The sequence below is a fragment of the Scyliorhinus canicula genome, chromosome 5 (assembly GCF_902713615.1).
Source record: "Scyliorhinus canicula chromosome 5, sScyCan1.1, whole genome shotgun sequence".
Classification (NCBI taxonomy): Eukaryota; Metazoa; Chordata; class Chondrichthyes; order Carcharhiniformes; family Scyliorhinidae; genus Scyliorhinus; species Scyliorhinus canicula.
Window position 1 is genome coordinate 10,475,287 of NC_052150.1, and position 26,936 is coordinate 10,502,222.

The 26,936-nt window shown below is 48.3% G+C and overlaps 1 protein-coding gene across 1 annotated transcript in view; it reads right to left on the reverse strand.

Moving 5' to 3' along the window:
* Window positions 1-14,549: 14,549 nt before the first annotated feature.
* Window positions 14,550-26,936, reverse strand: part of cpne4b (copine IVb) — a 469,926-nt gene continuing 457,539 nt past the window's right edge. The window contains exon 16 of the mRNA XM_038796566.1: window positions 14,550-15,063. Coding sequence (XP_038652494.1) covers window positions 14,932-15,063 — 132 coding nt within the window. The 3' untranslated portion in view covers window positions 14,550-14,931. The remainder of the gene's footprint in view (window positions 15,064-26,936) is intronic.

Genomic DNA, 26,936 nt, shown 5'->3' on the forward strand with positions numbered 1-26,936 from the left:
ATCTACCCCCTTCACCCCCAACAGTCTCCGCACCCCCCCCCCCCCCTCCCCACACACACACACACAGACACAATCAGATGCCTACTTATGTGTGTAAATAATTTTGCCCAAGTGTACAGAGTTGCTGTTGTTGAGCGGGTGCATTATACCCTACCAGTTACTTTATTTAATTTTGTATTTCTCTCGTGTTGTTACTTTTTTGTTCTTTCCCTTTGTGATTTGCGTGTCTGTCCTTCATTCTTCTGTACATATATATGTCATATCCCGTGTACATAACGGCAAATATACTTTGTTCAGAAACCCAATAAAAAACATTTATTAAAAAAAAGCACCTGTAATCCTTACTGTCAGCACTTACCATTGGGAGCAGGTGTCAGAGGGCAGCACGCTGGCGCAGTGGTTAGCCCTGCTGTCTCATGGCGCCAAGGGCCCAGGTTCAATCCCGGCTCTGGGCTACTGTGGAGTTTGCACATTCTCCCCGTGTTTGCGTGGGTTTTGCTCCCACAATCCAAAGATGTGCAGGGTAGGTGGATTGGCCACGCTAAATTGCCCCTTAATTGGAAAATTAACAAATGAATCGGGTACACTAAAGTTTAAAAAAAGAAGAGAGGAGGTGTCAGGAAGGGGAGGTGAAGGTCTGGCACCCAAATTTGCCGACGCCTTCCCTGTCTGTCCTCCTTGGCCATGTCAAAGCCAGGAGGAATATTTTCTACCCAGCAGGGAACCTGACATGACATGGGCGCAGGTGGCTGATGCTGTGGGTTCCCAGGGGAATGCACAGGAGGTCAGCAACCTCGTGCCACAAGAGGGTGAACAACCTTATTCATTCTGACAGGCTACGTGTTATCCATGGTTGCACAAACCCACAAAGGCTCCAAAATTTCAGGGTGAAAGGTTGAGAGCCCAAGTCAGCCGGGACCCTTCAGGCCCCAACTCTGCAGAGGAGGGCTGCTAAAGCCATCAAAGGCAACATGGCTGACAACTCCAGAGGCTAGATCCACCATCATGCAACAGTTCATGGAGGTTCAATGATGACATTCATGGCCTGTTGCAGGTGGGCGATGATGGTGCATGGAAACATCACAGGACTAGTAATCTAGGCTAATATTCTGGGACATGGGTTCAAATCCCACTACGGCAGCTGGTGGAATTTAGATTCAATTAATTAATAAATCTGGAATATAAAGCTATTCTCAGCAATGGTGGCCATGACAGCCATCATTGATTGTTATAAAAACCCTTTAGGGACACAAACCCGCCGTCCTCACCCAGTCTGGCCTACATGTGACTCCAGACCCACAGCAAAGTGGTTGGCTCTTAACTGCCCCCTGAAATGACCGAGGCAGCCACTCAACCCAAGGGCAATTATAGCTGGGCAACAAATATCAGCCTTGCCAGTGAAGCACACACCCCAAGAAAAGGCGATTTAAAAAATGTCATATAATAGATTATAGGAACTCCTTCATTATTATTGGCCTTGACTATTGCTAAAAAGACATTTTGCTGAAGTTTTACATCTTGCACTCATCAGTACAAATACCAAATTTCAAATGATCATGACAATTTATAGCACATGAGTAAAAAGGGTGCTGATTGGCTGAGGTGTTGCCATGGTGAAAGAGTGGGCTTTGGCTATAGGTCCTGGGTGATTTGAAAAAAAGGTCTTGCTTTGAGCTTGACCTGACGTGTCCAAGGTGAAAAAGGTTAGGTAGCATGTCTCTCTTTGCAGCAATATTCAGCTTAAAGTGGGCACTGAATCACATGGCTTAAAAAGATAGATTGTAGTATATGCTAATATTTCAGAAGAGCAGGGCCATTGGAAGCAGCTGAGGCTTTTTGATAATTGTCCTTCCGTGGAGACGGTGCTTCTTACAGAGAGGGCTTGGATCTGGACTAAACAGAGCATGATATGCAAGCCATACTGAGAGCAGATAGCACAAGTTCAAATAGAAGCAGTATTTAACCTTGGCTTTCAGTGTACTTGAAACAACTCAATCAGCTTGATCGAATGGCTCTGACTATACTTACGGAGCTTGCTTAATGAGGCGTCACTCATCTGAAGCTATTGAATATGCATGGTTGCGGAAAATAACTACTGAAGCATAATTGGACTGGCACGTGGAAGAAATCAGCCAGGGATCTATTTTAGATTCTCTGCCACTTTTAAAAGTTGCCTCCCCGCTGCAATCTAACCGGATGTTTCATTGGGCCGCGGTGATTTTTCTGAGCTGCGAAGCAGCCATTTGAGGGATGAGGTTAGAGTTGACTGGGGGAATTTCCCTCTCGTGATTAGTTCATAGAATCATAGAATTTACAGTGCACCCTACCCAAGCCCAAACCTCCACCCTATTCCCGTAAACCAGCAACCCCACCCAATCGTAGTGGGCACTGGTTTCACGCTGTGGCGCTAACAATTATACTCAAAGACGAGAGACTAGTACAATAGCGGCTTTATTGCTGTGTGATGCTATTCTTCCATCTGCAACTGTAGACTAGGGTCTGAGTGACTCACACGCATATTTATACACAAGCTCCCTGTGGGCGGAGCTAGCCAGCAGGGGCTTACCGGAGGAACCTGTATTACAGGTACAGGCATACATCCCCCTACTGCAAGTACACATCACTACAGTGGTTATATCACCACACATGCCAAATCACAATTCTCCGGTGTCTTGACAGCGGCACCAATGCGCTCCACTCAACATGTACGTAAACGCCGTTGGCATATAATTAGCAGGCCTGAACCAGAATTCTCCAGGGCCTCCGCGATTCTCCGCCTCCGATGGGGCTGAGTTCCTGACGGCGAGGTTCACTTGTGCTTTTAAAAGTCGTGGAACAGGCGCCGTGGCTGCTGAGGGAGAGAGAGGGGGATATGGACAGTGTCCAACATTACCACAGTTTGCTGACAGTCGTGCCACTGGTCGGGGGACATCTGCCAGGGGCGGAGGGAGTAGCGGGGGGGGGGGGGGGGGGGGGTGGCCAGGAGGTGGGCTGTGGGGTCGGGGTGGAGGGGCACGGAGCACCATTGCAGTGGCCTGCAAGGCAGCCATGCAGCTGCGCACGCCGCTGACTGCCCACTGTGAACCTAGAGCCACAGATCATTTGGGTGGCCCCCAGTGCACGCCTCTAGGTGCCCTCTGGCCCCAGCCGACCCATCAGCTGTATGGGTGCGCTCCAGCACAACCAGTGCCATCTTGTTGGCTGGGATGAGTGTGTGTGGGCAGTGTAATGTGTGTGTGCGGCTGCAGCTTGTCAGCCTCCCTATTGCCAATCACGGACCCGGCGAATCCGGCACCGTTTCTCATTGGAATCCATTGTGTTCCATGTGGCGCCGGTGCTAGCCCCTCCGCAGTCACTGAATCGGTCCAGGTTTGGTGCCAGTTTTGCTGTTGTGGAAGTTCACAAATCCTCTCCCGGCATCAACACTGAGTCTCAAAAACCGAGAAGCCCGCCCAAGATGTTTGGTGAGTGACATATGAATGTGTTGAATCATAGAATTTACAATGCAGGAGGCCATTCGGCCTATCGAGTCTGCACCAGCTCTTGGAAAGAGCACCCCACTTAAGCCCACACCTCCCTACCCCCATAAACCAGTAACCCCACTTTAGCTAAGAGCAGGTTCGCATGGCCAATCCACCTAACCTGCACATCTTTGGACTGTGAGAGGAAACCGGAGCACCCGGAGGAAACCCACGCAGACACGGGGAGAACGTGCAGACTCCGCACAGACAGTGGCCCAAGCTGGGAATCGAACCTGGGACCCTGGAGCTGTGAAGCAACTGTGCTAACCATTATGCTACCATACTGCCCCACAGAACGGACCTGTCTGGTCCAGATTTAACATCAGATCCTAGTGGCCTAGGCCCAACCATCATCAGTTGCTTCGTCAATGACATTACCTCCTTTATAAGGTCAGAGTAGGTCTGTTTGCTGATGACTGCACAATGTTCAGTACAATTCGCGAATCCTCAGATATTGAAGCAGTCCATGTCCAAATTCAGCAAGACCAGGACAAGTGGCAAGTAACATTCATGCCACAGAAGTGCCAGGCAGTGGCCATCTCCAACAAGCGAGAATCTAACCCCCCCCCCCCCCATGGCACTGAATGGCATTATCATTACTAAATTCCCCATTATCAGAATCCTGAGGGTTATCATTGACCAAAAACGGAATGGGGCAAGCTATATAAGAGCAGGTGAGCGGCTGGGAAATCTGAGGGGACAACTCACTTCTGAACTCCCCAAAGTTTGTTCACTATCTACAAGGCACAATTAGGGAATAATATGGAATACTCGCCACACCAACAGCGTTTGAACAGCTCCGCTTGATTGGCACCCCACCCACCATATTTATTTTTATTAAGGGGCAATTTAGCGTGGCCAATCCACCTACCCTGCACATCTTTGGGTTGTGGGGGCGAAACCCACGCAGACACGGGGAGAATGTGCAAACTCCACACGGACAGTGACCCAGAGCCGGGACCGAACCTGGGACCTCAGCGCCGTGAGGCCGCAGTGCTAGCCACTGCGCCACCCTGCTGCCCTTCCCATCCACCATCTTAAACATTCAAACCCTCCACCACTGATGCACAGTAGCAGCCGTGTGTATCATCTACAAGATGCACGGCAACAACTCACCAAGGCTCCTTCGGCAGCACCTTCCAAAACTGTGACCACTACCATCTAGAAGGACAAGGGCAGCCGACGCACGGGAACCTCATCACCTGCATGTTACTCAACATCCTGACTTGGAAACAATTTGCCGTTCCTTCACTGATAGGGGTCAAATTCCTGGAACTCCCTCCCTGACAGCTCTGTGGGTGTACCTACGCCACATGGGCTGCAGCCGTTCAAGGTGACGGCTCAATGTCAACTTTTCAAGGGCAATTGGGGGATCAACAACAAATGGTGGCCCTGCTGGCAATGCCCATACCCCGTGATTGATAAATAATAATAAGCTGGGTGGGTGGTGTGGTGTTAGGATGGGACTGCTTCATTTTTCTTTGGTGCTCCCTGTGTAAACCACATAAGCCACATAAGGACATTTGGGCGCACGGGCGGCACAGTGGTTAGCACTGCTGCCTCACAGCTCCAGGGACCCGAGTTCAATTCCGGCCTCACGTGTTTGCACGTTCTTCGTGGGTTTCCTCCGGGTGCTCCGGTTTCCTCCCACAATGATGTGCAGGTTCGGTGGATTGGCCATGTTAAATTGCCCTTAGCGTCCAAAAGGTTGGGCGGAGTTACTGGGTTACCGAGATGGGGTGGAGGCGTGGGCTTAAGTGGGGTGCTCTTTCCAAGGGCCGGTGCAGACTCGATGGGCCAAATGGCCTCCTTCTGCGCTGTAAATTCTATGATTCTATTCTATGAAATGGTGGGTGGTGTAGTGCATTTCAATAACTTCATCTCCAGTGGTTCTCTGAGGTTTGAATTTTACAGCTCCGGCTTGGGAAGTAGGCAAGTCTATGATCCATTATCTGCTGCGAATAATATGGAAACAGTAACTGCACGAAATAAGTTTCAATGTATTTCTACTGGAGAACCTGATTTACTGACAATGTTACAGATGGAATGTGCAATGATTTTACTGTGGCCCTCTGAATATGACGGTCAATAAAAGTCCCCATAATTCACTCAAATAACATCTTCTTGCTCGGTAAATGCTTGGAATAGTTAGATAAATGTTCGCAAAACCTTTGGGAACGATTTCCTTGGCAGAAATATTGTATTACCAGTTAATTCCCACACAATTATTATCCAGTATTTTGGTGTGATTCTCCAGTTACAGATTGTTAACGTTTTCGTGTAACCCGTTTGATCAGGTACCACGTGGGAGGTTTGCAGGAAACAGCGTTACGTGGAACCCAGGTTGTAAGATGGCTGCTGGAGGGTAGAAGGCAGGGAGTACGGGAAAAATAAATCTCCAGGGATTGGATTTTCTATTTGGAGTCAGGAGACTAACATGTGCTCCACACTGTCGCAGGAATAGTCACCCGACAATGGATTTTGGAATGTTAACAATATCACAACTGTTGTCTGGGAACATGCAATGAGACAATACACGGATTGTGGTGTTATAGTTCACTGAGGGAGTCAGAGTTGCTGCGACAACACACACTTTTTACTTGCATGTTGTAGACTGGAGCTATGGATGGTGATGTTAGAGGCTCCAATCTTCTTTTCATCACGAGTGACCAGGAACCTCTCCAGCTCTTACCGCCTGACATTGGTACATGCTGGGTGGATTTAGAAGTTGATACACGACCTGCTTGGCTGGTTACGAACACACCTTTCTTGCTTCTGATGATTGTTTTTGCTGCATTGGGGCAATTAATGGCCAGAGGGTGCGTTTGGCACTCAATTTGGCCCAGAAAGTGGCCTCTCGAAGCTGCATGGCCAATCAGACGCCCTCCAGTAATGACACCAGTCACCACATTAGACGAGATAGGAGCTGACGATTCCTATGCAGAGAGAGCGATCGAGAGAGAGAGGGATTGCCTCGTTGCAGAGGGTGGCTTTTGAAGAACAAGGACAGATTCCCAGCCAGGGGGGTCAGGGGCTGCAATTTGTGGCTGCGACAGGTGCAGAGTAGGGAGTAGGGTCCAGGGTATGATGAACACTGCTACCTCTCCCCCTGCACCAGGCCGCTTTGTTTACCTTACCATGCTGTGGGGAGCCCCATGTGCCGAATGGAACATTTCTGCTGGCATGAGAGAAGGATCTTGTTAATCCCCTTAATGAACTCAATTGGCTACCCACTGCCTGTTGTAGAAGTTGAATCAGGCACTTATTTGGACAGCACCACACTCTCACAGAATTAAGCCCCCAGTAGGGTGGAGGCTGGTCAATCAGTGCCCAGCAGCTCACATTATACGCAGCGCCACTGGGAGAGGTGGTCACTGCCAGTATTACAGTGAGGCCTTCACCCAGAACCATTGCTGTACTCCTGGAGAAAGATGAGTGGAGCAGATTGTTAATTATGGCGAGGGAGTTGGCAGCAAGAGGGGAAGGGGAGTTCGGATGTAAAAGGCAGTGGGGTAACTCTCAGCAAGCTTCTCCCTTCCTGCTCTTCCCTCTATTGGACCATGCACACCTTTGAAGGAGAGACCCCCCGGGATACTCCTGACAATCACAATAGGGTTGGCTGGGTGACCTTCGAGGGGCATGGGAGAGCCCTGCGCGTCCAGAGGAAACCCTGAGCAACCACTAAGTTCTGGTGAACTGAACGATAATTTCCTTTAGGTGGCTCAATCATGAGCCTAATTAGTCAGCGAGGGTTACCTCTGTCAGTCCATTCCTGCCATGGATTAAACGGGGGTCAGTTTTCCCATCATTGAGAATGAACAGCTGGGCCTCCCACATGATAATTCAGGACCACCTAGCTCGCTCAGGCAAGCTCCATTAAATCTTGGCATATTAACCCTTTGCAGAACTGAAATGTAAGCGACACAAAGATATCTTGATACAAACATTGTAACATACTTCACTAATACAGACTGGATACAGGAAGTGCTGTTAATCCCTGTCAGACCTGGCAGTGTCTGTGGAGAGAGAGTTAAGGTAAAGAACCTTTCCTCAGACCCGGTCTTCCCCAGAAAGGTCCTTGACCTGGAACGTTGGGGGTGATTCTCCGCTCCGCGGACCAAGTGCCCGTGCCGTCGCGAACGGCGTTGCGTTTCACGATGGCGTGAACAGGGCCCGGGCATGACCTATTCTGGCCCCCATAGGGGGCCAACACGGCGCTGGAGCGGTTCATGCCGCTCCAGCCTCCTTACGCGGCGCGCCGCACCAACCCGCGCATGCGCAGTTGGGGGCAGCTTAATCCGCGCATGCGCAGTTGGGGGCAGCTTAATCCTGCGCATGCGCAGTTGGGCCGCACCATCCTACGCATGCACGGGGAACTTCTTACGTGCGCCGGCCCCGACGCAATATGGAGTGCGTGTTCAGGGGGTGGCCGTGGCGGAATTGAGGCCCGGGGGGGGGGGTGGAGATGGCGGCCCACCAATTGGTGGGCCCCGATCGCGGGCCCGACCCCTTCAGAGACCCCCCCGGTGAAGGAGCCCCTTCCCCCCTCCCACAGGCTGCCCCCCCCGCCCCGAGCGTTCCCGCAGAGTTCCCACCGGTAGCGACCAGGGGTGGACGGCGCCGGTGGGACCCTGTCATGTCGGAGCGGCCGCTCGGCCCATCCGGGCTGGAGAATCGGCGCTCGCCGTTTGTGGCGATTCTACGAGTGGCCCGGCGTGATTCGCGCAGCGCTGGTTTCGGGGGTTGGTGGGAGAATCGCGTGCGAGGGTCGGGGCGGCGTGGCGCGGTTCGCACGGTACCCTGGCGGGGGGGGGAATACCGCCCGTTATCTCCATTCCTCTCTCCACAGACGCTGCCAGACCTGCTCAGTATTCCCAGCATTTCCCATTTCCTTTCAGATTGCCCACATCTGCGATATTTTGCTTTTGTGACACATTTGACTATTGTGATTGAAGGGTGTAAAGATCAGTGTTAGTGCAATGGAACCCAGCGACTGACCATTTTGGAAATATTGCAAAAATGCAATTCCTCATTCTGAAGAAACATTCCAAATTTTCCATTCCTGAGAGCTCAGAGGTCATTACTTCTGATCTAACTTAATTTCCGAGGTTCCTCTGTGATCCATTGAAAGAGTTGGCCAGGTATAGATCCTATTCCATTCTTTCTTTCCTTAGTCCAAAACTCCAGTCGGATGTTCAATTATCTGCTTTAAACAACAAAGTCTCCTAAAGCTACGGGCCAGATCAAGATGTTTGCATTACAGATAAAGGGTTACCCTCAGTTTACAAAAGCAAGTTGTCTTTTTGATGTTCTTTTTCATTCAGGAAGCGAAGGGTAATTGCCCCAAGTGGGCTGCACCACCTTTCAATTCAATTAACAGAGATTGCATTGTTTAATGCCTGCCGCTGTTCTGGTGATGCTAAGTTGAGTTTCTGAAAAATGCATGTGAAGTGCTTCCTTTCCGACCTGTCAAGGCGCATTTACGTCAAAAATGCAATCAATTTTAATGGAGCTGGAAAGTAATCATCGCACTCATTTAATTAAGCAGCTTCGCAATCAGTCCCCTTTTTCCTTACATCTCACTCATTAACCTCCGTTTGAGTTATTCGCGGCTTCAATAGTAACAATAGCATTTTGACTGATTGCAGCATTTGGCTAAAAGGATTTCTCTTTCATTTCCCCCCTTATTGTTTGTACGTCACAGAGCAAACCAGTTCAGAAAAGACGGCATTGTTAAGCCACGCGGCTTTCCCTTTGAAGTCAAGCCTCAAGCATCGTGGGGTTCCCAAAGCCCAGCCTGTGTTGAACCACTCAATGTCAGAGGAAATCATTCTTTCATCATCATCTGAGGCTGATGTGACACATTCTTTGTAGGCTGGTGGTGGCATAAAATATGGCAGCATCTCACAGATTCTGAAACCATCATTTATCGCTCCTCCAGCACCAAGGTAAACCACACTGAAATAATTCTTCTGTCTTTGCTCTCCATTCTTTTCCTTTTGGACTGATAAGCACTAATAAAATACATAAAGTTTGTGATTCCTGGCCGAGGGTTGCATGGTCAGAAATAACATGACTAGCTGCCTCCCGGTAGCACAGTGGTTAGCCCTGTTGCTGCACAGCGCCAGGGTCCCGGGTTCGATTCCCGGTTGGGTCACTGTCTGTGCGGAGTCTGCACGTTCGCCCCTGTGTGGGTTTCCTCCGGGTGCTCCGGTTTCCTCCCACAAGTCCTGAAAGACGTGCTGATAGGTAATTTGGACATTCTGAATTCTCCCTCTGTGTACCCGAACAGGCGCCGGAGTGTGGCGACTAGGGGCTTTATCACAGTAACTTCATCGCAATGTTAATGTAAGCCTACTTGGGACACTAAAGATTGTTGTTATTATATCAACTGGGCTGGGATGCATCCCAGAGATCAGGAAAAGGCAGTGACTTCAATGTGAGAACCATTGGGTGGGGTTGTTCGAGTATTAAATCAAAGATCTGATTTACCGGCTGGGTCCCGCCGGAATCAGGATGCAACGCAGCCAGTCGATCCCGAGAGAGGCCTCTTCCGGGATTCCCGATGATCACTCCACCACACGAGATCTACCGAGATCTCGCGAGACATTGCACTCTGGATCCCACCCACAATGGGCCGGTCCGGACTTGCATAGTTTAATATCTCACTTAGCTATGCCGATGCCACAGCTCTAAATGGCCCTGGGATCGAGCGGCCTTGTCGAGGAAATCCCACCCGAGCACCGGTTAGAATTGGTTCCCTGTCTGCCTGGGTTTCACCTCCACAACCCAAAGATGAGCTGGTTAGATCGATTGGCCATGGCAAATTTACCCTGAATTGGGCTCTACATTTATTTTAAAAAAGGATTGGTTCCCACAAACAGGAATCAGGCGGATCGGCACTTGGGGGAGGGGCGTCTCCCAGGAGATTGGAGGTCCCCGGGTGGTTGTTGTCTAGGCAGAGTGGCACCCTGATGCCACCGTGCTACCTTGGCATTGCCAGCGTGGCACCCTGGAAGTGGCACCGAGCCTCCATGGCAATGCCACCTGATGCCAGCCCGGAGCCGCCAGGGTGCCCTGGTGGCACTGTCAGTCTGGCAAGGGCAGGGCCAGGTTGGCAGCGCCAAGGTGCTGAAGTGGCAGGGGTGTCCTGCCCATATGATGTGGGGTGCGAGGAGCTTGGGGATCCCCCAGCAGGTGAGTTGGCATATTGGGGGTGTTTGGGGGTCATGTCGGTGGGGCGAGAATGTCAACTCGAGCTCCTCAGTGCAAGAAATGCGATGGAGTGCTGCCTCGGCAGGCCTTTCCCTGTTGAGGATCGGGAAAAAAGAGCTCCATTCGATACAACGACCCCGGTATTCCCGCCCAGAGCGGACTCTTAAGTTTTCGTTAGATCGTGTCCCAAATCTCCATCTTTTACGTGCACAAATAGTTAGGAATCAGCCAGGTTCATTGGCTTGTTGAGTGTTTCCACGGTTTGTTTTTCACACTCGCTACAACAGTTGTCTGCTTAATTCAACTGCCCTGAAAGGTGAAGTTTCGATCCAGAAAATGGTTTCCACTGGACACACATCACAGAAACTATCCATTTTACCCCAACCAGCCCATGTTGGTGGTTATGTTCCAGTCCAGCCTCCCCCTTTGTCCCTCACATACGTGTCTAGTTTCCCCATAAACTGCATCGACACAGATCGCCTCAGCCACTCATGTGGTAACGAGTTCCACATTCTCACCACTCTCCAGGTGAAGAACTTTCTTCTGAATTCCCTGCTGGATTCAGTGGGGGGCTGGCTTAAATTGAAGGCCTCTCCCTTCCCCAGAAGGGGAATCATTCTCTCTGTATCCACTCGAATCAAAATCTTCCAGAGGTTTATGTACTTCCTCCCCACACTTCCCCCCACCCCCATCACACAGCCCTTTTCTCATGAGGGAAGAGACCCAGTCAGTCGACCCTATCCTGAGATGTATGTTTGGTATAATCCCTTTGAATCCTCATTTTAGGGAGGATGTGGAAGCTTTGGAAAAGGTGCAAAGGAGATTTACCAGGATGTTGCCTGGAATGGAGAGTAGGTCTTACGAGGAAAGGTTGAGGGTGCTAGGCCTTTTCTCATTAGAACGGAGAAGGATGAGGGGCGACTTGATAGAGGTTTATAAGATGATCAGGGGAATAGATAGAGTAGACAGTCAGGGACTTTTTCCCCGGTTGGAACAAACCACTACAAGTGGACATAAATTTAAGGTGAATGGTGGAAGGTATAGGGGGCATGTCAGAGGTAGGTTCTTTACCCAGAGAGTAGTGGGGGCATGGAATGCACTGCCTGTGGAAGTAGTTGAGTCGGAAACATTAGGGGCCTTCAAGCGGCTATTGGATAGGTACATGGATTATGGTAGAATAATGGAGTGTAGATTAATTTGTTCTTAAGGGAAGCACGGTAGCATTGTGGATAGCACAATTGCTTCACAGTTCCAGAGTCCCTGGTTCAATTCCGGCTTTGGTCACTGTCTGTGCAGAGTCTGCACATCCTCCCCGTGACTGCGTGGGTTCCCTCCGGGTACTCCGGTTTCCTCCCACAGTCCAAAGATGTGCAGGTCGGGTGGATTGGCCATGATAAATTGCCCTTAGATTATCATAGAATTTTGGACACTGATTAAACGAGGACAAAAGTTTGGCACAACATCGTGGGCCGAAGGGCCTGTTCTGTACTGTATTTCTCTATGTTCTATGTTCTCTCCAGCACCTCTGCATCCTTGTAAATGTAAAAAAAAAATTGGAAGTAAAGAAGATCCACACTCTCGGCCTGAAAGAATATGTGGGACTTTATTACATTTTCCTTCGTTTCAATCAGTTCCTTTGCCGCTAAACAGCTCAGAATGTGAAAGCAAAAACTGAATGCCGGACTCAAGTATTCCAAATTCTTTATCTCAGAGTATTAAAGATAACAGGGCTTTAAAAAATATAGAGTGGGAGAAATGAAAATAAATACAAGTTAATTAAAACTTGGGCCAAACAGACATGCTTTGTACTTTTCTACGTGTAGATAAATAACATTCCAATGCATTGTTGTGGGGCCATTAAATAGCGAGTTCTTAATCATTAGTTGCCAACATGTAATAATCCTCTAGTCTAATAACAACTCTTATATATATATATATGGTTTTTGTCAGTTATACAATACAGGCAAAATAATAGCAAATCAACATACACTTCTGTTCTGCAATATGGGAACCCGTAAATATGATCAGGTTTCTGGTAAAAATCCCTCCCCCACCTCCAGCAGGATTGTCAGAAGCGACAACATTTTGTGGAAAATTCAGAAACCTTCGCTAATTTGCACTTTGCCCCATCACTGTTAACTTTTCCTTCGTTGCACTTTCCCCGACTGACAATTATCACACGTCACCCTCCCACAAAAATGGGGATAAGTTGTCATTTAATGACATTGCTTTTGCCAGCCAGTATTTTTTGCCTGGTATTGAGAAGCTACGGTTTTCTTGCTGAAATGGGTCAGGGTGTAAACACCGTGGGCGGAATTCTCCGCTGCCCACGCCGGGTGGGAGAATCGCGGGAGGGCCGGGCGACTAATGACATGCCCCCCTGGCGCCCCCCGCGATTCTCCCACCCCCCGCTCGGAAGAATCGGCACTCGCCGTTTTTCACGGCGACCGGCGAATCTCCGGCCCTGATGGGCCGAGCGACCTGCCGTTCCCGACCAGTTCACGATGGTGGCAACCACACCTGGTCGCTGCCATCGTGAACATGGGCGCCAAAAGCCGTTTGAAGCTTGTGGGGGGCGGAGAGGGGAGTGAGCACCACGGCCGTGCTCGGGAGGGGACTGGCCCGTGATCGGTGCCCACCGATCGTCGGGCCGGCGTCTCCAAGGGACGCACTTTTTCCCCTCCACCGCCCTGCAAGATCAAGCCGCCACGTTTTGCGGGGCAGCGGAGGGGAAGACGGCAGCCACGCATGCGCGGGTTTGAGCCGTTAGCCGCGCATGCGCGGGTTGGAGCCGCCCAACCTGCGCGTGCGCGGCTGATGTCACTTACCGTCACGTCATTCTCGGCGCGCTGCCTTGACGCAGCGGCCGAGTGTTACAGAGCGCTGCTCCTAGCCCCCTGGGTGGGGGTGAATAAGGTGAGAGGAGCGGCCTCCGAGGCCGTCGTGAAACTCGGGCAAAGGCAGGATCAGGCTATTGAGTTGGATGATCAGTCGTTATCACAATGAATGGTGGAGCAGGCTCGAAGGGCTGAATGGCCTCCTCCTGCTCCTATTTTGTGTATATCTCTGTAACCCCTTAACCTGATCTACTAAGGGGCATTTAAGCATGACCAATCCACCTAACCTGCACATCTTTGGACAGTGGGAGGAAACCGGAGCACCTGGAGAAAACCCACACAGACATGGGGAGAACGTGCAGACTCCACACAATCACACAAGGCTGCAATTGAACCGGGGTCCTTGGTGCTGTGAGGCAACAGTGCTAGCCATGTGCCACCGTGCCAGCCATAAATATAAACCATAAATCTAAATCAAAAGGCAGCACCTCCAACAGTGCAGAACTCCTTCAGTACTGCAATGGGGTTGTCAGGCCCGACTTCTGTGCTGTCGAATGGGGCCACTAACCCTGAGCCTTTTGGCTCAGAGATGGGAGTGGTACCAAGATGGCCGACTCTCTTCAGCCTTCGGAGACTGTGCAATGCGTCCAGTGATGATTCTGCTGAATGTATTTAGATTCCTAAGGCAAGCTTTGAAAAATTTTACCTCAACTCTTGAAAAGTGAAGCTCCAGAGTCTCAAAACAACATTCCAATTTATATTATTCAATACAGAGACGGCATTTACATGGCCCTGACAGCAATAGGGCCATTGCGTTTCCAGATCCCTTTGAGCACCCCTGCCTTTGTCTGTCCCTTAAATTACATCCTTTGACAGACAGTTAGCCAACTCTTTTTTTATTTCCCACAAGATTGAATTGACGCCGTGTTAACTGCCTTTGCTGAGAGCTTGCGACCACATAAGAAAAGGACAAAAGTTGGAAAACAGTGTCATTTTATTATAGACATGCAAAAGACAGTCCATGCATCTGAAAAATCCATCACTAGTAACAGATGGAGCCAATACTGCTCACTATCAACTTTCAATAAATATTCCAAAATGCTTTACAGTGTAAGAATATTAAGAAATTTAGTAAAATCCCAATAAACTTGTATAAAAAAACAGATACCGATACGCTTGAAGGCGACATGCTGTTATGCAAAGTAGTCGATCTCGTAAAAATCTGTCAACGGTACAACAGGTTAGGAGAATGCAAGCCTTGTGGCTACACATGCAAAATATTTTCTCTCATTCATTTTAAAAGTCACTGAGACGTGCTATGCATCATAGTTTGTACTAGGTAAAAGTTCACTAAAGTATTACGGTGCAAGTGTTCGGGAAGACTCATAGTCCGACAGACATTTTGGCGGGATTGCTTTTCCATTGTAATAGTCCACCACTTGATTCGGGACTTCAGCCAGGACACTCTTTGCCAGAGCAGCTGGAGACGCCTGTAAGGAAAAGAAGTAGATTAACGCCCTGTTCCTATTCGTGAATCAAAGGATTCACGCGTTCACGCGTTTTCCCCCAGAGGTGGGAATGCCATCTCTCACCCACCGAAAGCGATAAAGGTATAAAGAAATCCATCAGTGTCTATTTTTACAGGAATTGCGGGATCGTTACAGCACAGAAGGAGACCATTCGGCCCTTTGCGTCGCCACCTCTGAATGAGCAATGCACCTTCTGCCATTCCCCTGCCTTCTCCCCATAACCCTGCACATTCTTCTTTTTCAGATAACCATCCAACTCCCTCTCAAATACCTCAGTTCAACCCGCCCCACTCCCAGGCAGCGCATTCCGGATCTTAAACGCTCGCGGTGTAAAACATTTTTCTCCCCATCGCGTCTCCATTGCTCCTTTTGCCAATCTGCGTCCTCTCTTTCTCAACCACTCCACCAGTGGAAACACTTTCCCCCTATCTACCCTGTACCGCAGCAATGGCCTCTTCCAAGGGGGTCGAGTGGACCCCCCCCCCTTCTGTGTCAGCACTGCCAGCAACATGGAGGCGGGGGCTGCACGACTGGAGGCTGGAGGTGTGATCGGTTTGAGCTTCAATAAAGAAAATGGCAAGGCTGCTATCTTCCTGGATCTAAGGCTTGCCATGCCTCAGCATCTCCCAGAGTCTGATGTCTCCAATATTACTGGGACCCACGTAGTGTCCGATATCCCTTGGTTAAAATGCCATCTCCATTGACCTACTGCTTGGGCCTCAGCCAAGATTTCAGTGGGAGATAATGAAGGCTGCCAGCTCCTGCAGCAATGGGCAACCCAACTGACCTTTATCTTTATGAATCATCCCCATCCGAAAGTAAAGAACAGGAAACATAAAACCATTCTGTAAAAGCTTTGTTAGGTACGTAGAAAGGAAAACATTAACAAGGACAAATGTGGGCCCACTACAGGCAGAGGCAGAAGAAACAAATCAAATATTTTGGGCTGGGTTCTCCGCCGTCGTGATTCTCCGTTTTGCCGGCAGCCCGGGGGGTTTCCCGACAGCGTGGGGCTGCCCCACAATGGGAAACCCCATTGACCAGCCGACGAAACGGACAATCCCACCGCCGTGCTGACCCAGAAATCTGGGGCGGCGGGGCGGAGAATCCTGTCCTTTATGTCTGTTTTCATGGAAGAAGCTGCAGAAGCTCTCCCAGGAATACAAGAGAACCAGAGAACTAGCGGGAATGAGAAGCTGAAAGAAATTGGTTTTTGTGATAAAGGTAGTACTGGAGAAATTAACGGGATTGAAGGTTGATGAATATCCTGCACCTGATGATCTATATCCCAGAGTGTTGACATAGGTGGCTGTAGAGATAATGGATGCATTGGAGACATCTTCCAAAATTCTATAGATCTTGGAATTGTTCCTGCAGATTGGAAGGTAGAAAATGTAACCCCATTCTTTCGGAAAAGAGGGAACTATGGACTGTTAGCCTGACATGAACAGTAGGGAAAATGCTGGAAGCTAATATCAGGGATGTGATAACTTGACACTCAGGAAACAATGATAGGATTGGGCAGGGTCAACATAGATTTATGAAAGGCAAATCATGTTTGACAAACCTATTCGGAGTTTATTGGGAATGTAACTAGCAGAATAGATAAGGAGGGGGGACGACCAGTGGATTTAGATTTATTGTCACGTGTACCGAGGTACAGTGAAAAGTATTGTTCTGCGTACAGTCCAGGCAGATCGTTCCATACGTGAACAATATAGGATATTGGATGTGGTGCATTTAGATTTTCAGAACGTTTTTGATAATCCCACGCAGGAGATTAGTCAACAAAATTAGGGATCATGGGACTGGGGTTGATATACGTGCATGGATTGAGGGTTGGTTAATGGACAGAAAACAGAGAGTAAGGAAAAATGGGGACATTCCCAGGATGGGAGGCTGTAACCAGTATGTGTACCGCAAGGATCTGTGCTTGGGCCCCAGCTATTCACAATCTATATCAATGATTTGGATTTGGGGACCAAATGTAATATTTCCGAGTTTGCGGATGACACAAAACCCGGTGAGAATGAAAGCGGTGGGGTGGATGCAAAGAGGCTTCAAGGGGATTTAGACAGACTGAGTGAGTGGGCAAGAACATGACAGAAGGAATACAGCGTGGAAAGATTTCAAGTCATCCAGTTTGGTAGGGAAAGTAGAAAATATAATATTTCTTAAATAGGGAGATAGTGGGAAGTGTTGATGTCCAAAGGGATCCTTGTTCATGAGTCACTGAACGCTAACACGCGAGCAGTTAGGAAGGAAAATGGTGTGTTGGCCTTCATTGCAAGAGGGTTTGAGTACAGGAGCTAATATGTCTTGCTGTAATTATGTAGAGCCTCGGTAAGACCACAGCTGGAGTGTTATGCACAGTTTTGGTCTCTTTATCTAAGGAAGGATATACTTGCCATTGAGGGAGCGCAGCAAAGGTTGATCAGATTGATCCCTAAAATGGTGGGATTGTGGTATGAAGAGGGACTGAGGAGACGGGGCCTGTATTCTCTGAGGTTTGGAAGCACGCAAAGCGACCTCAATGAAGCGCTGAAAGCTCTTACAGGGCTGGCTAGTGCAGACGCTGGAAGGATGTTTCCCTTGGCTGGGTGTGGGAGAGGAGTAGAGCCAGAGGAATCAGACGCAGGTGAAGAAGTTGGCTGTTTAGGACTGAGATGAGAAGAAATTTCTTCACACAGAGGGTGGAATCGCCACCCCAGACAACTGCAGAGGCTCAGGCAATGAGTATATTCAAGACAGAGATCGATTGGTTTCTAGATATTAACGATATCATGGGATAGTGTGGGAAAATGGCATTAAGGCAGAAGATCAGCCATGATTTAGTTGACTGGTTGAGCAGGCTTGAGGGGCTGAATGGCCTGATTCTATTCCCTATGTGATGGAACCATCAATTCAGCGAACACGTGTAGTTGGATCTGAACAGAGGCTTTAATACACTTACAATAGAGCCAGCCTATTCGTCGTTGAACTTCAGGTGAACTGGCAGGCTGGCTCTAAGGCACTGATCTTTATACATCGGTCCCAGGGGGAGGAGTCCTGGGCGGAGCCAAGGGAGGAGCCCAGTACAAACTCTTGCATACTCCCAGAGTGACTCACCCTGGTGGTCGGATAGTACAACTGCACTTACAATGGGTAGATAACAAACATATATACATGGAGTGATATTGGCAACTATATATAGTGTGAATCACATTCACCACACTATGTTTCTTTGTCAGTTTTGCACCTCCTTTCTAGGTCAGCCTGTGGGAGACTGAGCCTGGAAGTTACCAGCCCCAGCCCCACCTACTCTTATAGTCATCAGCAAACCCCCACCCCACCCCATCCCTTGGTCCCACGTTCAAATTGTCCCTTATTTTATCTTGTTAAGGACAATAAACTAATTAAAGTAAGATGAATTTATCAAAAGGGTTATAACCGATATTCATGCATTTGGAGTAAAAGGCGCCACTAGCTACATGTTTGTGTCAGCTGGAACTGCTGAATCTTTACATCCTGGGGCTCATATCAATCGGATAAGCTGTCAGACGAGCCTCTTACTCCTCCAGAACTAGAATTAGCAAAATGCCCCGATGCAAGTCCGTGTCTGTTTATTGTAGAACGAACAGACATCGAGACAGATTAGGTGCAGCGTTTGGGAAGAAAGGGGAGGGCAGATAATGCCTTAGGTAGGAGATACCCAGGGGCTGGTTTAGCTCACTCAGCTAAATCGCCGGCTTTTAAAGCAGACCAAGCAGGCCAGCAGCACGGTTCGATTCCCGTACCAGCCTCCCCGGACAGGCGCCGGAATGTGGCGACTAGGGGCTTTTCACAGTAACTTCATTGAAGCCAACTTGTGACAATAAGCGATTTTCATTTCATTTCATTTCATTCATTTTCATACCCTACCTCGTGTACTATGTACCATCTGGTACTGGGGCTGGTTTAGCTCACCAGGCTAAATCGCTGGCTTTTAAAGCAGACCAAGCAGGCCAGCAGCACGGTTCGATTCCCGTACCAGCCTCCCCGGACAGGCGCCGGAATGTGGCGACTAGGGGCTTTTCACAGTAACTTCATTGAAGCCTACTCGTGACAATAAGCGATTTTCATTTCATCTGCAACCGAAGATACCTGTTTAATTTAAACCTATATGCAGCCAGCATTGGAATCTAAACAACGTTCTGTGTACCTGACTTTCAGTGCATAAAAGGTACTAAAAGTCTGTGGTCTGGCAGAGACCTGCTTCAGAGGTCCCTCTGATGCATACGTAGCAATAATAAATGATCGCGCTGTACCGGAGTCTCCTGAGCTTATTACATGCAAACATCACCACAACAGTTTCATAAGAGTTGGTCACCTTGAATGGACGTGCCAGTGGCGCACTACCACGAGTGGGATTGGGATCTGAGAATGGCCCCCAACGCTCAAAATTGTTCAAAGTACAGAAGATTTCAGCCATTGTGTTAGGGAGAAATCATGGAAGTGGGAAGGAGACTTCCATTGTCAAACAATGCCCTCTTCAACCCCCGACATGCCCATAGTTTAGGCGATGAAGAAAAGTCATTCACATTTGTTCGAGGGATTCTAGGCTTTGGATTTTCTCATTACTTCCCCACACAAACCTTTCGCTTCAGGTAAGGCACAGAGGAGTGCAGTTTATATTAATCCCGGTTCTTGAAGTAACTGGCTTCCCTCCCAGTCTGCACGGGTGGACCCGAATTTACACGCAGCCCAAACGGATGAGGTTTCGGATATTTCACATGGATCAATTCACAGTGAAACCCCTTGTGAAATTAAAAGCGCCATTGACTGCTTCAGGTCGATACCAAGCACCGAAGACAGTGCTAATCCCAGACAGCAGGAAACTTTACACAAACTCATTCTCTGGGGCTCTTCAGAAATGGACCAGATGTTTATGTCAACAGAATGTTCTTTTTCACTAATTGACAGGTCTCCAGTGCAATAATGAGATTGCTCGCATTTGCAAATTTCTGCCCAGTAGGAGGGACCTTCAGTAATTTTGGTCTATAATATAATTGAGTGGAATTCATTACACTGAACCCGCTCCACCTCCCCTTTAATATGTGCAATAGCTGGCCGATTCTGGCCCCGGTTTGCAGTGGTAATGACGGTGAAACGGTCAGCATTCATTGTCAACTGACCTCAACCTCTGGGATCTGCACCTGCAAGGATTAAACACAGAAATCCAGACATTGCTGTCAGCGATTCCAAGATTCTCCAGAGGTGGGGCAGTTCAAAATCCCTCAGTCTGCAATCAATTAGAAATCACTGAACTGATGCAAATGTCCTGCTATTAGTTATGCTGTAAAACCCTGGCCGACAAATTCCTCGTTGTGAGCTTTAACTGGGTTTTTAACTGGGTATTAAGTTTACAATTACTGCAGCATGCCCTCTCTGGCCCTGAAAAGATAATTTCGAACTGGAAAAGGGAAATCCATGCCATAGAGATCGCTCGATCTTTGTGGGCGGCTTTCTTCTGACTTGTGAAACTCTGGCCACTAACAGCCAGTGTGATTAATTCCACATGCCACATTAGATTTTTTTATCCTACCATCGCAGGATTTTTTGCCCATCACTAATTACTATTGCGAAAGTGACAAATGCTTCAATAAAACATTTTTTAAAAATGATAGGGGGCCGGGTTAGCTTAGTTGGCTGGAAAGCTGGTTTGTGATGCAGAGCGAGACCTACAGCAGGGGTTCAATCCCCGTATCGACTGAAGTTATTGATGAAGACCCTGCCTTCGCACACTTGCCCCTCGCCTGAAGTGTGGTGATCCTCAGGTTAAATCACCAACTGTCAGTTCTTCCCCCTCAAAGGGGAAAGCAGCCTATGGTCATCTTGGGCAATAGCTATTGAACTGATAGTTGTCATGGTCACCATTAGTGGCATGGTGGCACAGTGGTTAGCGCTGCTGTCTCACAGTGCCAGGGACCGAGGGTCAGTTCTGGCCTGCATCACTGGCTGTGTGAAGTTTGCACCTCCTCCCCGTATCGACATGGGTTTCCACCGGGTGCTCCAGATCCCTACCACAGCCCAAAGATGTGCGGGTTAGGTGGATTGCCCTTGGTGTCCAGGGATGTGCAAGTTAGATTATAGGGTTACGGGGATAGAGCGGAATGGACATTTAAAAAAATGTGTTCATGGGATGTGGGCGTCGCAGTCTAGGCCAGCATTTATTGTCCACCCCTGAGATCATTTAAGAGTCCACCACACTGTTGTGAATCTGGAGTCACATGTAGGCCAGACCAGGTAAGGATGGCAGATTTCCTTCCCTGAAGGACATTAGTGAATTAGTGATGGGTTGTTATGTTAGTCCTGAACTGAGACTGCAGCTGAATAATGGCAACCGCTAAACTATAGTTCTGCCTGTAGACCTATGCAATTTTGTAACCTTTGCGTTGTCCAATCACGACAGGAAATAGCCCAAGCTGCCATTATGTTGACCGACTCGTGTGAATAAGTGTGGCATTTCTCTGACTGTCTGTGGGACAGTGGATGGTGCAATTGTAGAACCCGTCAAGCACGTGACAGAGTCTGCAGACCGTGCGTTGGGCACATCTTTCATCTCAGAACCCGGCCAACTGGAGTGGCAGCAAGTCATCCTCGATCCTGAGGGACCGAAGAAGAAGGGTAACTATATTATTCACTATATTATTCATGCTTTTATGGTAATTAAAAAAAAACCCTTTCAATGATCTCCGCATTTGTGTCTGTGTCTAAGTGGTTTCATTGTTTCCAGCTCCAGTAATACTCAGGCTTGGTACTGTCAAGTATTTCTGAGTCTCACAGAAATATTTATTTCTGTCTAGTAGGTCAAGGATAATTAACATTTGTTTGATATTTGATTCCAGCCGCACAAAGGAATTTTGGTATGTTAATTGTTTGATGAGAGGAGCAGTTGTCACAGTTAATTAGCAATTTCCATTACTACTCCATGTTAACATCACTATAAGCACAACACTGCATAACACTGGCCAGATTTCCCAGCATGTATCCGATACAATTAATAGCCTTTCAGTGCATTTGTCCTGATGTAGGAAAGGTGCAAAGTTCAATGCTCGTCAATATTGGTTTATTTCGACTGCAATCAGTGAATAACAGGAGCTCAAGGTAACAGGAGCAAATTACTGAAGACTTCAGAATCAGAGGTGGCATGGGAGTGATGGCAAGACCACTTGAGGCATTGAAATAACTCCGAGATTCAGAGTTCAGCCTGATGCGCTTCAACCAGCCCCACCGCTGGAGGCTGGGCCTCCCCCCCCCTCTATGACAATCAACGGAAGACGCGCCTCTTGCCCCTTGTGAATCCCTGAAGTTTCCGCAGTACCGAGGATCTAAGGGTCTGCCCCGTAAACGTTGATCATTTTGAATTGCTGCAGCTTAGCTGCAGGACCTGGGTTCCCTCCCGGAATGTGTTAAATATTTGCTCACTCGTGACGGTCAGCAAAGCTCCGGCGTCGACTTCCAACGTTAAGGATTTTCCGTTCACGTTCAAGATAATCTGAATAGGATCGGTCATTTTCACTTGGATGATGTTTAATTGATTAGCTCCTCTGCACAGCTCCTTTCCACTTGGGGCTGTTGCTGCCTGGACCTGCTACTGCGGCTGCTCTTTTTGAAATGAAATGAAAATCGCTTATTGTCACGAGTAGGCTTCAATGAAGTTACTGTGAAAAGCCCCTAGTCGCCACATTCCGGCGCCTGTCCGGGGAGGCTGGTACGGGAATCGAACCGTGCTGCTAGCCTGCTTGGTCTGCTTGAAAAGCCAGCGATTTAGCCAAGTGAGCTAAACCAGCCCCTCTTTACAACCAGCCCCTTTTTACACTGCTTCACTCTTTATCATGTCCGACATTGTGCTTGGATACGGCCTCGCCGACTGCATTTAAAACACACAAACTCCCGGCAAAGGCAATTCTCCTGCGGATGGTCCACTCTGCAGCGATCGCCGTCCTCTTCAACTTGGCGTTGACCACCTAGCTGGTCCCCAGTTCCCTGACTCTGGTCCCATACCCATCCCTGGGGCTGGTACACGGCTATACCTGGCGACCCTGCCTCTCGCCTCGTGGCCATACTGTTGCAAACTAAACTTACTTTCCCTTCGGTCACTTTCTGGAGTTCGCTGGTGCCTTTTGCTGCACACTCCATCGCCGGCATGATCTCAATAGTCTTCTCCAGTGTCAGCATGGTCTCGGCCAAAAGCTTCTTTTGTATACTGAGATCCTGGATCCCGCAAACCAACCGGAAGCACGTCGCTAAGCGTGGTCCCAAACTCCCAGTTCTCAGCGAGTTGTCGAAATCTGAAGATGAAGACCGAGATGGATACTTCAGGGCCCCTGACCGCTGTGTTAAATTTGTAACACTGAAGAATGATTGAGGGCCTTGGGTTGAAATGCTCCTTCTTCAGTGTGACCAACTAGTCGAATCGAGAGCCTCAGGGGATATCATATTCCTAATCAAGTTGTAGGTTTGAGACTCACAGACTGTCAGAAGGATCACCTTCTCTTTATCTTCACCAGTGATCTCATTTGCAATGAAGAAGTAATGGAGGCGTTCTTTGTACTGACTCCGAGTCTCAGTCCCCTGGACAGACGGTTCCAATTTGACTCACTGTTTCTTTGACGAAAAGCTGGCTCCTGACTTTTCAACAAAGTTTTCTGGGACTTCTCCCTTTCTTGGGGCGACTTTTATTCCCCCCTCAATTTTGCAGCACTTTGCTGCGGGCGAAGTTTTTAACCTCGTCGCCATGCAGTGGATCGAGATATACACGCTGGAGGAGTATGGTGTAAAGGTGTTTACTAAGGAAGATAAAGGCAGGCACAATATTGACCCCAAGTAACCATAGTAAGAAATCTTACAACACCAGGTTAAAGTCCAACAGGATTGTTTTGAATCACTAGCTTTCGGAGCGCAGCTCCTTCCTCAGGTGAATGAAGGGGTGGATTCCAGAAACATATCTCACCATCACACTTACCATGACCCAAGGAACTGTATCACTCCTTACACAACTCAGTTAACAAAACAAAGCAAAATAAATGAGATTTGGCAATTACAAACTCCGCACCTCAATATGAACTTGTACTAAATTATTCCTGTCAGTGAATTAATCTACGGAGACCATGACCGCAGGAACCCACATATTGGAAATAAGGCATGTTGTTGGAACCAAATAGAGGGAGAATAGAGCTGACACTGGGTGCATTGTGGTCCTCACTTTAATTAGCACAGAAAAGGATTTAGAAACAAAAGAAATAAGAGCAAGGGTTGACCATTTGGCCCATCAAGCCTGCTGCACCATTCCACACAATCATGGCTGATCCTGGGCTCCCAATCCACATTCCTGCCCAGCCTCGTTTGATTCCCTTAGAAACCAAAAATCTGTCTATCCCAACCTTAAATATATTCAACATTTGGAGTGTCCACAGCCCTCGCTGGGGGAGAATTTCACTGAATTAACAGCCCTTTGAGTGAAGAAATGTCTCCTCACCTCAGTCCTAAAGGCCCCTTGTCCTGAGCCTGAGACCCTCACACTCTGGATTCCCCAGCCAGGGGAGACAACCTCTCAGGGTGGGAGTTTCCGGGCCTGGCAGGCTTTGTCATGGGCAGGGCGGGAAAATATGGAGAACCGTTAAAAGTCAACTGCTCTCCAAATCTTTCCCTCCCGTCCGCGATGATGCCGTCGGTGTGAAGTTTTGGCAGGCGGAATTTAAAAAAGCAAGAGTTTTACTTAAACGGGGAACAGTTGCAGAATTCCGAGGTGCGGAGGGATTTAGGTGTTATCGTGCATTAATCACAAACCGTTCGTACGCAGGTACGGCATGTAATCATGGAGGCTAGTGGAAGGCTATCCTTTGTTACAAGAGGAAGTGAACATGAAAGTGAGGATGTTCTGCTTCAGTTATACTGAGTATCGGTGAGTCCCCATCGCGAATACTGTGTGCAGCTTTTGTCTCCTTCTTTAAGGAAGGACGTAAATGCGTTTGAGGCGGTTCAGAGGTTTAGCCGAATGATACCTGGAGTGAACGGGTTGTCTTATGCGGAACGGTTGGTTGGCCATGTTCCTGCTGGTGTTTGGAAGAGGGAGGGGTGAAGCATAGAAGCTCCTGAATGGTTTTGACAAGGTGGGTGTGGAAAGGATGTTTCCTGTTGTGGGTGATGTGGTGTTCTTTGTGTTGCGTATTTCAGGATGGTTGGCGTAGTGTTCAGAAAGACCACATCATAGCTTTAACTTAAACAAAGCTATCCATTTATGAACACTACTAACTTGGATTCGACACATACTGCTTAAGAATACACAGTTGACTAATACCATCTAACTACACTCATCTCCAGCTAATCTCACTACTGGTTTCAAGTATGATCTGCTTTCACTTATACTATCTACTCTTATGACTTTCATTAGCTAACTCCTGCATATACTGCCCCCCCCCCCACAAGGCTTAGCAACACTGTCTTATATAGTTGTATCTGTAGCTCCCTCTGGTGGCTACTCTCAACGCTACATTAACCCTTGCAATGCTGATAGTTATGATAACACCACAGATGAGCCCAGAACTAGGTGGCACTGTTTTAAAATTAGCGGGTCGCCCTTAGAGGAACGTGATGAGAAGAATTTCTTTCTCTCAAGAGGGTTGTGCGACTTTGCAACTCTCTGACTCCGCGGAGGTGGATACATTCTTGTTCGGCAAGGGAATCAAAGGTTAGCGGAGGCAGGCGGGAATGTGGAATTCGAAACGCAAACAGATCAGCCATAATCTTATCGAATGGCGGAGCAGGTTCGAGGGGCCGAATGGCATGCTCCTGCTCCTATTCGTTAGCTCGTCTGTTCATACGTAACTAAGAAAATGAGTCATACACTTAATTCTGAGCTATCAACACACACGCCCTTTGAAATTACACTGAAATAACAACGCTTGGCAAATCAACCATCAGGAGCTGGGAGCTGGTCAACCTTTAAAATATTTACACGACAGCTGAATCTACCTCAGATCAGATAGCTCGGCTTTGTTTTGTGCTGAATAAATTCATTCGAAGAATATCAACTCTGTTTACTCTCTACCCCAAACATTCTGCCATTTTACACAGCATCGAATGTGACTTATAAAAGAGGTACAGATGGAGGTTTGTCTCATATCAGACACACTCACTTAATGACTTGTGATATCCTGGAAGGCTCTTTGACTATTCTGCAGGTATCACATTTATTACATTTTTTATTAATCAAAGTGGGAATCTTGCATTTATTAGTCATGCATACTTGAGGGAGTGATGTACAAATCATTAAATATTTACTTTATTGCGTTTGTGATTTGGTGCTTTAGTACTTTGATGTTCAATCTTTGGAGAAAGCCAATATGGAGATAATTCTGGCAGAAACTTGCACAACTTCATCGAGCCTGTATTTCTGTTTGACTAGAAACACATTTTTAAGGTATCAGCAAAATGGTTTTCCTCCAGATTTTCCAGGAAGTTGCTTTGAGACATCTTTACGATGACACGATTGAAACTCAGAGCTCACTGCAGGGAGAATCAGTATGGGCGGCACCGTAGCACAGTGGTCGGCACTGTTGCTTCACAGCTCCAGGGTCCCAGGTTCGATCCCTGCTTGGGTCACTGTCTGTGCGAAGTCTGCACGTTCTCCCCGTGTCTGCGTGGGTTTCCTCCGGGCGCTCCGGTTTCCTCCCACAAGTCTCGAAAGGCGTGCTGTTAGGTAATTTGGACATTCTGAATTCTCCCTCAGTGTCCCCAAACCAGGCGCCAGAGTGTGGTGACTAGGGGCTTTTCACAATTACTTAATTAGCAGTGTAAACCTACTTGTGACA